The sequence below is a fragment of the Aulostomus chinensis genome, chromosome 10 (assembly GCF_037954235.1).
Source record: "Aulostomus chinensis isolate RoL2024-O1b breed Wild chromosome 10, RoL_Achi_v1.0, whole genome shotgun sequence".
Taxonomy (NCBI): Eukaryota; Metazoa; Chordata; class Actinopteri; order Syngnathiformes; family Aulostomidae; genus Aulostomus; species Aulostomus chinensis.
In genome coordinates this window covers 4136715-4149601 of record NC_141329.1, presented here as the reverse complement: position 1 = coordinate 4149601, position 12887 = coordinate 4136715, and the positions used below count along the sequence as shown (strand labels likewise).

The 12887-nt window shown below is 43.7% G+C and overlaps 1 protein-coding gene across 1 annotated transcript in view; it reads left to right on the top strand.

Annotated features, from left to right (window-relative positions):
• Positions 1-3737: 3737 nt before the first annotated feature.
• pid1 (phosphotyrosine interaction domain containing 1) overlaps positions 3738-12887 on the top strand; it is a 30225-nt gene continuing 21075 nt past the window's right edge. The window contains exon 1 of the mRNA XM_086215647.1: positions 3738-3916. Within this exon, the coding sequence (XP_086071773.1) occupies positions 3887-3916 (30 nt within the window). The 5' untranslated portion in view covers positions 3738-3886. The remainder of the gene's footprint in view (positions 3917-12887) is intronic.

Here is a 12887-nt window from a genome sequence, read left to right as displayed (position 1 = left end):
CCCGGCGCAGTCATGCTCGTTGTTTGATCTTTATAGTTTCTCAAGCTGGGCCACAGTCCACAGGTGGACCGTGAGCGCCCTCAAACGGGCTGCAAAGTGCTTTCAAGTTGACCATCAGTTTTTGAAAGGGAAATATTGATCCAAACACTTGATGCAATGTTCAAGTTCAATAAAAGAGCAGGCAAACACACACCAACGCCCTTTGAGGTGCTAGTAACAAAAAGGAAAGGGGCTGCACACTCCGCTCCGTATCAGTTATTTTACTAACCAACGCTCCATCGGTTTGTTTCCCCCACAAACACTGACACTGATTAGCAACACATTACACATGATGCACATACCTGAACATGTGACCTGAACATGGTCACCTGCGTGGACCAATGCTCTTTGAACATCAGCGTGAATGTTTGAGCGACAACCTCAAAATTTTGGCACTTGAATGAACTGATATGGAGCTGAGCGTTCAAACCACAGAAAGTTAAAATGATTATTTGTTCCATAAAAATCCATCTTCAAATACACATCGTTGATTTGAGGTAAGCTGACCGCTAACGTCAGACTTTGGTGTGGCAAATAATGGAGCAGATCTTGAAGTGCACTCCCGTGATATTTTAAAGAACCTGGCTACTTGCTGTGAGGCGACAGGGCTGACCACTGCACCATCGTGCCTTATGTTGGCCCGATGGACTGGCAACCCTTCCAGGGTGAATCCCACCTCTCGTCCGTAGCCGCTTGGATAGGCTCCAGCCCCCCCGCGACCCTTTACAGGAATAAGCGGAAGAAAATGGATGGATGGATGGATGGATGGAATCTGCGCGTATGACAGGAAACGTCATTGTTGGATTTCAGTTGACTTAAAGTTTTATACATGTTGCACATGCAGTATAAACTATATTTTTAATGACATTTTATGAAATGTATACAAAGTTCATCATCCAGTGTTTTATAATAAAATAAATATTGACTATCAGAGTAATTACAGTAGATTATTATCGTACTGAGGTGGGCTCAGTGCGTGTTGGTGTATCTCCAGGGACCTGTGTCATGACGCCACTGAATTTAGATTTCCTTGCTTGTCACACAGACAACACACACCTGACAGGTACTCTGCTGAACGAAGGCCAATAAAAGGCTAAAAAAAACAAAACAATGAATCAATCACATGACCTTGTCTGACTTACTATTTAAATTTGAACAGAGAAACGATAAGGATTTATGACACTGGCCAGACCGTCACTGTTCGTCCTAGGCACTGTCACATTGTCATCTGTAACAAAAACAGAGTATAAAATCACTTTTTTGTTGATTCAGTTGAGCATCTGTTGGATTTTTAAAACGGTATCAAAAGACGGACACACTAAAATTTGTTTAATTTAATCAGATTGTGAGTTCTAATTAAAAATAACTGTACTAATTAATTGAAGGGAAATGTTGCCTCTCAGTTCTGAGGTCGTACCCACCGAGACGGAGCCGCTGGCCGTGGGAAAGGCCTTTCATGGAGTGTTGGTAATGTGAACACCCTCGGTGACCTCGGGGCTCGTCCAGATGTTCCTCGTGTAAACATCTCTAAATACAGACTGGAACGGAGGAGTCACGTCGCTCACAACACCTCAGTATATTGTGTGTGTATACTCACACACACACACACACACACACACACACACACGTTCACAGCATGATGTTGACGGCTCTCACCTTAGCTTATAGCCAAAGTCAAAGGCTTTGTTCATGACCTTTGACCTCTATATTCCCTGTGAGAGAGAGAGTTTGTGTGTGTGTGTGTGTGTGTTTTGCCTGACACATGTCTCCCTACTAATAAAGCCTTTCCCACTGAACAATAACACTTCAGTGGATTCTCAGACTTCATTTGTGGAACAACAAGGTCATTAACAGATCAATCTCAGTCAGGCCAGCTGCTTGTTTTTGTCACAGCTTGTTTTTGAGAAAATAAAGACGATTGACACGTGTGAGCGCAGCGGCCGCAATTCATGCAACTCTTTGTCCTTAGCTGCCGTTTTTCCACAGAAGATATGCGATTTCTTTTACTACGAAAGGGCTGGGTAAGTAATCGCGGTGAAATCCATCTCAGCAGAGATTACTGTACTTGAGATGGGACTGAATTTCATTGACATTTTTCTGATTTCCCAGCTTTTCCTCTACTAGAGGCAGAGTGTGTGTGTCAAAAAGTATTCAGGTGCTGCGGAGAACTCCCAACTAACCTCCTTAGAAAACGTCTCCGTCCGGGAGACACTGTTATCATTTCAGTACAGTTTCCAATCAAAATGTGAGTAATGACACCAGGATCAGGGTTCTGTTTAATACTGTGAATTGTTGTGCTCTTGTAATATCAGTCAGTTACCCAGAATTTATGATTACAAATGTGTCAAAACCAAACATTCAGAGCCTCACTGACTCTTGCTCATAATCTACAATAATAATAACTTTCCTTTTAATTGTTCAGTAGAACTGAATTTACATGAGAAATATTAGGACAGTGTAAAACAAAAGAAAAAGAAAAAAGAAAGGCGTATAAAATCATCAATAAAAGTTTGAAACAATCGTGATACTGGTTTGAAGTGATGTCCCTCAAGCCTGTACTATCACAGGATCCTTTTAAGGCATTCAACTGAACAATGATTCATTTTTTTTTTCCCAAGCTGAAATATTCATTCCAGACAGATTTTACATTATCAGCAGATTTATTAAAAAAAAAAAAAAAAAAAGTTTTCAATTTCCCAAAGATTAGAGGTCAGTTCTTAACTTCCAGACATCTACTTCCCCTCCCAAGGCATGTAAACAAGTAACCGCTGCGAGACGTCTCCTGCTTTACTAAAAACTCCAATGTTTGTGCACTCCAGACTTCAAGTTTCCTCGTCATTCTGGGAAAGGATTAGCCCAATTCCACACTTATTGTGAGTCCACAAATCCCGCTCATGCTCTTGGTACACAGCTTAAATTCAGATTTAAGGTTTCTACAGGGGAACTTTTTATTGAAGTAAATCAACAGTTTTGAACAGAACGGTTGTTTAAGTGTGAAAACGGTGTCATTGTTTGGGAATTTATCAGTTTGCCAGTCGGATTTTCTGCCTCGAACGATATCTTAATTCTTTCTTAATCTCACTTTCAAAACTTCATGAGGTCAAATGAACTTATTCAATATTTCACCTTTTCGTGGTAAAATATCAAAAACAACTGTGTTTTTGCTGAAGTGTTCACCGTGAACACAAAGTCGAGGTATAGTTACTTATTTTAGGGGACTTAGTACTTTTACTCAAAGCAAATATTGTGCTTTTTATTCCACTCCGCCTGAATCCAACTTTGAAGAATCATTGTGTACCTACAAAACTTGACTAAAACTAATGAAAATGAAATTCTTTCAGATTTCAGATTTGATGCTACAGGATGACGTAACCAGAGCTGAACAACTGGAGCACACAGCAACTTTAACATGACATTAAAGGTCAAAGGTTGAAGGACTGAATGCTGACACAGAAATACAGAAATAACATGTGCAGTAACTTTTACTTAAAACCAGTATCAAATACCTCTCTACTCTGAGTTTAGACCTTAACTTTTACCACCGAATCCACTCAAAACAACAAACACCGGCCCCTCAATCACAGCTGTCCAGTCTTTCGAACGATCAGATGTCCGACTGCCCCTGAAAGCATCAGCAGCAAACCCTCTACGGGAGTAGGAGCGCGGCGAACTCCACCTGCTGGCCGACGTAGCAAGCGCAGCCAGGCGGAGCAACACATCCTTCATTACCGAGCAGTCCAGATAGAAGAAGGAGGACAGAGCGGCGAGCTGGAAAAGCGAACAGATGTGAACCGGACTACGACAGAAGAAGCTGCAGCAAAGACGGAGACCCAGTGATTCTGCGAATATGTGGCAACCCGCGTCGGAGCGACTGCAGGTAGGGGACACGACGGCGGGAGAGCCGCGTCTTATCGACAGGGAGCGGTGAATAAACGGCTGGGGTCGTGTTTACAGTGAAAGCCTCAGTCCTGTGCGTGGCTCCTGTTTTGAGGGGGGGGGGGGGGGGGGACTTGCAACGCGTTTGTTAGGAGCCGTAAATGAACTGCAGCTGGTGCAACTCTCACTTCTGCTCTCCTCTCCATATCTTTTGTGTTTGGTGTTACGTTTAAATGCACCTTTTTTCTTTTCTTTTTCCCCCCGCTTCTCATTCCACGTTACGCAAGCTGAACGCCACACTGTGTAAGTTACCTCTGGCTGTGCTAGCTAAACCACCGCTGGAGATTTTCTCAGCATGTCAAAGACAAGTTTTTTAAAAGGCCTTATTGGCTAACGGGCCCGTTTCATCCGATGCCAATCTTAACACTAACCTAGTGAGAGCAAATATAGGCCTTCGGCTGCTGTCACTCTGTTTTTCTCACCACATCAGGATGCTGGATCTCCTCCACATTCCTGTGTGAAATAGCAGAAAAGCTGCCGTCTGTTACCTGTTTCCAAACGGGGGAAAGAAAAAAAACAACAAAAAAAAACAACCCTCGTTAATGACACGTAGTTTGATATCCAGGGGCAAGCCGTGCACCGAGCCTGGCTTCACGTCTCCTGCAGACATAATGCTCTCCAGATGTCGGCCTCTGGACTGCCTGCCAAGTGAACTTGCACAATCCCCTCTTCTGCCCAGACGTCAAGAAGATAGAAAGACGAATTATTAACAGTTCCGGTGTTTGTCCTCCAGTGTGATCTGGGAGATTTTTTTTATTTTATTTTATTTTACCCTGTAAATGACACCTTAAACGCATCATTTCCCTGACGCTTCACTTATTAATCCAAGCTGGACGACCACTAGGTGAGACTAGTGTCGCCTAGCAACCGTGTTCCTGAGCTGTCAATGGACAGCACCAATCAACTGTATCGATTATCGAACAGTTCTTGGGGATTTCCACGTGTCGAACTGGTTTTTGAGCACCGGTCTGCTGCTCAGACCATCTCACATGTTCGAGGTTTTAGTACATTTTGGCTGTGCATGTGTGCGGGAGAATTGTTGCTGTCAAACATTTGGCTATATACTACTTGCCACAAAAAACCAACAAAACAAAAGCCATATTGTGTAATTTTATTTGTGGTTAGGGTTTGAATCGTTTTCGGCGATGTTTTATTTTATTTTATTTCATTTTGTTATTGAAAAATGATTCTGCAACATCTGATTCTTTTCAGAATGCATTTAGGTTTTATAGCTGGAGGTCGGATTCATCATTATTTATGAATATGGGCTGAATGATGATAATAATAATAATAATAATAATAATAATGATGATGACTTTGGACATCATTGGTCGCTGGAGTCGAGAGGCAGATGTGGACGGACCCACAGGAAGTTTGTGCGAAGGTAAAATCCACCAGTTTTCATGCCCCGCTTGGTAGAGGAGGAATATTGGCTCGGGATTATCGGAACCTCGCAGATGTCGGAATAATGATGCTGATACACATTTTAATCCAGATTCCATTTCATAGATTAAGACGGACCATAAAAGAGACACATCACCGATTCGTACGGTTCAGATTAATTTCCCTGGAATACACACATTTTAATGTATTTGTGTATACTTTTATACTCCTTCTGAGAAGAAGGAGTATAAAAGTATACACAAATAGAAGAAGAGGTGCTGTGTGGTTTACTGCAGCTTCATGATGTGCCTTTTCAAACCCGGTGCCAAAAATTAATAATAATAATAATAATAATAATAATCAGATCGGTTGTGGTCGCCAGCAGCATCACGTGTGGGATTTCTTTCGCCTCCAATGGTTTCTGTGGAAAGTTACAAAACTTTGCTTCCTGTGCAGTCGAGTCTATTTACAGCTTCTTTTTTTTTTTTCCCAGTTTGAACTCAGCTGAAGCAGCGTTTGTCACGATGCTGAACACAGCGCTCGCTCGATTACTGATTCTGATTGTTTCCCTCAAAGTTACGGTTCCCTCTTTCTTTGACGTGACAATGACTAAAGGCGATTAATCACATGAAGACTGTGCCAATCACTGTGTTTTCGAGATGGTTCTGCTTCTTCTTCCTATTTATTTGCAGCTTGAAAAAAAAGCCTAGAGTTGATTTACCGCCCCCAAGTGGACTGGAGTCACTACACTGACGTTAAGCCTCATTATGTTTCACCTGTGAGTAGGGAGGGGAACCAAGAACCGGTCACTAATCCAGCCATCAGTATGTACGTCTCTGAACTTACTGGTTCCTCTAATCCATTCCGGGCTCACAGAAAAGGCTGCATTAAAAAAAAACCCACCAAAAAACCTGATCAGAAATCGGTAAGAGAATCAATATGGAATGGGGTCAATAATCTAAACTCTCTTGGAGTTGTGAGCAGCTGCAGCGAGACACCTGCATCGACCTGCCTAGATTCTCCCACGTTGTTTTTCTCGTCTGTGTGATGAAACATTACTCACTGTAGCGTCTGCACGTTTCCAGGTGGTGTCAAACCTGAGGAAAAGTTAACTGACACGGAGAGAAACCCCCCCCCCCCCCCCGTGACGATGTCATCAGGTTGTCTTGAGCTGGGCTCGGCGAAGAGCGTTTTTAGCAGAAAAGTTGGCTTCACTTGTTGGAGCGTGAGTGCAGGCAACAGTAAGCGATCAGGTTTGGCCTCAAGACTGTGAACTTGCGCTATGGGAAGTTTAAGAAGCTTTTTTTTCCCCCCCCAGAGCTTAAACGAAACAAGGAATCCAAATTCACAGTGTTTTGACCTCTGCTGCATTCACTCTTGCTTTAATCGGCTCATGTGACTCACAGGGAGCTCACGGGCAGAAAATGTGATCTATAATCTTGAATTTAGTGATGACTCATGCCTGTGGACAGAACTCAGCAATGAGGTGCTTTCAGACGTGTCAGTAGAAGGTTGTATTGGAAAGTAACAGCAAAAAAATAACCCTTACTGTTGACAATAGCTATAGAATGGTAACAATACCTGGCGGTTGGCTGCCGTGTATCCATGGCGACGGCCATCTTTTAGACCGTATCCTTCACCTCCTTTGAGTCAGGATTGATGGGGTTTTCTGGAGCCAAAGCTGTCAGGTAGCTGGCTGAGGTAGATTGTGCTTATTATCTTGTGTTTTGTTGTTTTCATTCATTATGGCATCCGTCGTCCATATTATTCGCACTAGTGCCGTCGTCTGTTGCCATAGCAACACCTGATGTCTTGCTGCTTTTGTGTCTCCAGCTCAGGCACGAAAAGGAGGCATAGATTTGTGAGAGTTTCGCAGTACTCGTTTTACAGTATATTGAAGTATTCTTGAAGGAAAGTGTGTGTTTCGGTGCTGTGTGTGTTGTTGCTTCTCTGTTCTCTCTCCCTCCTTTCGTTTTTCTTCTATTTCTCTGTCCCTCCTACCTCCCGCTCACCACATCCCTCTGTCAGTTCGGGGCTCTTCCTCCCAGGCACAGGCCACGTTAGTTCAGTGACGGATTGCACAATGGGCTCTGCGGTCTGGGCACTAATGCACAAACTCGCATATACACTCAACCAGCAGGTTAAGCATTCACACGCAGCATGCATCCATTCTGAATATCCCTGTGGCGCCTAAACCTGTTTTTTTCCTCCGTCAGCAGCTCTTTATTTAGCCTTGGTTTCCACGTTTGACACTGAAATGTGTGCGACAGTGCACAAACACAAGTGCACAGATGAAAAGATGTGGAGCAGAAATAGCTGACTGAGGTCGAACGCCGCCAGGAGCAGCCGCTGTGTTCGCATCTTGACTGCCGTCTTATCCGCTCGCATTTATTTGTTGTACGTCTGCCTCCTTGTCTGTCTGAGGTCTCTTCATGGTAACCGTTATGTTTTAAGACTTTGGCCTTGATGGGAAATGGAACTCACAAGCAGACTGGCACAAAAAACATTCATTGTACAAAAGTGCAATAATGACTTTAAAAAAAAAAAAAAATTACTGACTTCAAGTAGAGCAGGAAATGAGGTTTCTTTCCCACAACCAACTCTAAACACAATGAAACGCTTAAAATGAGTTCAAAATAAGTAACTCTTCTTCAGTTACAGTCAACTATTGCTGGAGTTGGCACAAATGCTGAGAGTCCAAAATAACTTTGTCTAACAGCGCCTCTGTGTGCATGTTTACATCCTTGTTGCTTGTGGACTTGAACTCGATGAAGTCGAGCAGCATTTGATCACATAGTCAATTAAATGCGAGCGCAAAAGCAAAGGAACTTTCATCCCAAACAGCAAAATAAACATTCGGAATGGTGTCTGCACTCTGTATGACTTCACTGCTCTGACTCATAATACAGGCCAGCAACCATCTAATTAATAGTTTCCATACAGCATCAAACATGCATCACACACGCCTGTTTGTCACGGATGTTTGTGTAACAGGTAGGTGTGTAACAGGCTGCTGCTGTGTACCCAGAGTCTCCGCCAAATGTCTTTGTTGTTCTGGCAGATGAGACATGGTTTCATTCATTTCTGCCTCCCTCTGGTGCAGTTGGGTCTTCATCCAACAGCGTGGATTTGGGCCGCGGTGCTCTGAGTGGTAGAGCGAAGTCATACCGCTGCACTTCCTACACCGCGTATCCTCCGGACCAAACCACAACTATCATGTATCATCATGTGTCATTTGTTTTTTTTTCCCCTGCGAAGTAACTGCCGTTCATTCACTCTTCTACCGACGGTGTTCAGCGTCTACATTAATTTGTTGATCTGATTGGTTGAGCTTTGCCTGATGAATAGAGGGTTCATCCAATCACCTGCCGAGTAGGTGTTGAGGAAGTGTCCACGGAGGACTTCCAGAGGATTTGGTGCTACAGACTATCTTGCATGTCAAGCTGTCAGCGCGATGCATTTGATGTCTACCTGGCAAGTCGGAAAAGCTCCACTGTGCTGCTTTGGTTTTTTCCAATCACATTCTGCCACTTTTTTTTTTTTCTCCTGGTTTTCAATCTGTTAATCAAAGGCAGAGCAGAGTAGCGTGGGTCTGTGCAAATTGCAGATCAGTAAAAAAACAACAACAACAAAACAAAGCTTCACATCTGAATCAGTGGACTGTGCAGGTCTGCTTGTCTCACCAGCAGCTAGCGAAGATTAGACGGGAATTCATCTAAAATGGAGTGTTCAGTACAAAACAATCAAATGAAAAGTCGACATTTCAGAGAGGAATGGACAGAAAAATATGCATTCATCCTCCTACGCACTCAGAGAGGTTTCTGCTGCCTTGATTCACAACTGCGCAGCTCCTCCAATGTCACTGTCAGAGATAAAACACAGACAAAACAACAACTAGAAGAGCTCTCGGAGAGCACAGCCCTCGCCAAGGTCACCAGCCCACTCCCCCTCTTACATTCAAATCTGCAATCCATCAAATGTCTGGTCATGTTCCCCAAACTTGTAGAATATTTGGCTAATTATAGCAATTTTCCATAAAGATCTATGTCATAGTTAAAAAAAAACAACACACATTTCATGAAGCAATTAAACTCTCACTTTTAGAATTGTAAACACGACTTTTTATTTTTGCTCATTTGTTGCGTTGTTGTTGTTGTTGTTGTTGTTGTTGTTGTTTTTGTCCAGATGTAAAAAAGATGGCTCCTCTGAATGTGTGCAGGACAGCCCGGGGAACGTAGGGAACGCAGTCCATTGATTCCACAAAATGAAGGTCTGATGCTTCATTTCACGTCATGATTTTGAAAAAATGTCACCCTGAAACAAGCTGCTGACCGCTCCAGGGTGAACCCCGCCTCTCACCCAATGTCAGCTGAGATAGGCTCCAGCCCCCCCCCCGGTGACCCTTGAACTGATAAGCGGTATAGAACCTGGATGGGTGGAAGGATGGATGGGATTTTGGGGGTTTCCTACTGTCAAACCCTCCGACTTCCTCATTCATCCCGAGCAGAGGTTTTCTCCTTTCGGTTGAACCTGTTTTCTGTTTCCTCTAGTAAACTGTCCCAGGATCAGAGGGCGAGCCTGTAAACACAGACGCAGCCTGGTCTTCTGCCACCTGGTGCAGGATCGCCGTTGTCCTCCCCTACCTGTGTATTCCTTCAGGAGGGCAGGATGGAGCTTGCTGGCGGTCCTAAAAGTCTCTGGTTGTTACCAGAGACGCCCCGAGTCAATCCCAAAGATTTGACCTGGAAATTGAACTTGACTTCATCAGATTCGGATGCTCGCTGGTAGCTGCTGTCTGTGTACGTCACAGGTACCACGGTGCAAACAGAAGTGCGTCTGAAGTTCTCACAGAATGATACTTCAGCCCTTGAGCACCTTTCCTTGTCAATTTAAGGGGGTGGATTTTGCGCTTTAAACTTCATACAAATCATTTCAGTCGTGTTAATCGTAATTAGTGGTCTTGGAACAGAAAATAATTCAGCCTGCCTAAAAATGATCGTACTAGAAGATTCGGATTGACTCACATTTGAAATTTAAGCACTGATACTTGGAATTTTGTCGCAGACTGTTTTTTTTTTCCCCCCTCTAATAACAAAAAATTCATTTCACTTGTAAAAAGTTGCATCTCCTCAGGTTGGATGTGGTGCCATCATCAACTTTGTAGATAGCCAGGCAAATGTTGCAGACCGCGCTATTTGCATAAAAGTTTTGACAAGGATTACCCAACTTTTGGCTCTGTTACCCTGAATGAGGGCAGTAACACTCAATCACTCTCCCTCCCATTTGTGTTTTCTTTAGTTTGAAAAAGTACTCGGTCAGTACCCTCACAAGTACAGAGTTAAGTAACCAGCCCTGATGAACATAGTTACCGGTGTTTATTTCTTTCTAATAGCAGCTGGTTATTTGACCTTTTTCGCGATCGTTGATTGTGACCCTGTAGTGTTTCTGAATCTGAAGGTAAAGCTGCAGGTCCAGTAACGGCGCCGTGGCGTCCTGCTCTCTGGCTGTCTGGCAGCACCACCGACAGACCTCCAACATCTGGTTCAGAGCTCTGCGAGCTCTTTCATCTGCGGGCCTACACGCTTGTTGCTGGATGTTTCTGAGACGGACTAATGTTGTTGACAAACTGGGTTGGTTTTGAGGTCTGGGTTTGGTGTGCATCTAGAATACAGGGGTGGGATTTGAGGATAAACCAGAAGCCTTTTAAGAGACTTAAGCTTTTTCTTAGACATGAAACCTCCATGCCGCCACACATTATTTACTGCTGCTGTGTCATCATGATCACTGTAATGCTTACATTGTATGCCAGAGTGGGCGTGTCAGAACCCTGTTTTTACCCTTTTTATATGCAGTTCCTTTACCATGAGGTCGACCCGGGAACCCCTTTCCTGTATAAACGCTCCCTCAGGGGGGCAAAAGTTAAACGTAGCATCTGTTACCTGTTAGACTCATCACTGCGGGGGGGGGGCAAGCGGCACAAGACCGGCGGATGTGATTAATTAAGATTCTCCTGGAATAAACAAGCAGTTTCCAGTTATTCAGTAGTTGAGAAGAGGAATAATCAGATGTGATGGCTTCGTAGTGGAGAATCAGCTGGAGGCTGTGTAGTGCTGGGATCCAGATTTGACCTTAGTCACTTGCTAAACTTTGTTATATCAGTTCCCTCAGGAAAGAAACCAAAAAATCACAACTAAATTTTGCTGAATAAAGTTCGTTGGCTGTACTGATGTTAAGCACAAATCTGTACAAGGATGGAGATTTATGAAATATGAACAACTGAATCACTGTTGAAGCCCCACTGAACTTGTTTTGGCTTGGTGAAGCTGACATCTTTTGTTTTTCCTTATTTGCACTATAAGTACATATTAAATTCTTATAAACAACACACCAAAACTCTTGTTTCTGTCCTTGCCAGTAATCGTCAGAATGGTTGGATTTTCTTGCGAGTGTGTGATTGCTTCACTGTGGCGGCTCTAATTTTTTCATGAAATGTGTGAATTTATTTGAATCTGGTGGCTTGGAATGGATTTCGTGTGCTTTGCATCGACAGTGATGAAAATCAATAACTGATATTCTTCAGACTGCTGCTTTACTGACTGATTGCTTTAAAATGTGCTCTTGTATCTGTCGATTTAAGAATCTGAAACACGTCACAGTCCAGCTGAGATTTATTTAAGGGGGTCAGCGAGTTTACCGGAGAGTTAGTAAAAGCTGCGGGCACGAATTTCTCGACAGTGTTGTGAAATATTTTTTAAAGACTGTTCCAGTAGACGTGTTTACTTTAGTGACCCTTCATCTCCTCGGTGAAAGCTTGCTGTGTTTGTTAGTCCAGGGACTTTAAAATGAGTTTGAGAGCGACAATCAGGTAAATAGTCACAAGGTTTTCTCTCGAGACAGATACGGTCGGATCAGAGATTGCACTTGAACATAAATCTCCAAACAAGGCTTTTGTGTTTTGAAACCCTGGCGGAGGTTTTTGAGGTTTTTCTCATAATGGCAGGCATTGTTTATTATAGAGTGCTGACAAGCCCCTGGTGTTGTAAGCAGCCCCACCAAGCCCACGCTGGCCTGAGTCAGAAATAGAATCAATAACTGCAGTAACTCGATGAGCAGACTTGTAAATGTAGTGAAAATATTATGAATAGAATTCCAGCGTCACGCCACAAGTGGCCCTCCGCTCAGGCCTTTTACTCCTGGTTGGAGGTGGAGGAGTCAGAGTCCCCCCCCCCCCTCCGTAGCGAGTCCAGCCGCAGGAATGCGAGCTGCTGTCAGGAAGCTGTAAAGTGCTGACGCGGAGGTCAGCAAGCGTTTACACACATGTGGCTTTACTTTCACAACTCCAGCTCGCTTTTTCTCTCTTTCTCCTTCATCTGCTCCTTGAGTTTCTCTTTCGTGCCTTATCTTCCTCTTTCCTGACAATGAATGTGACTCTTGGCCCCCGCGGTTCCTGCTCCACCGGGATGGAAGTTCTAGGGGCTCATCATTGGATTGGGCGTCTCACTCGGAGGCTCAGAATTGGCCTCCAGTTG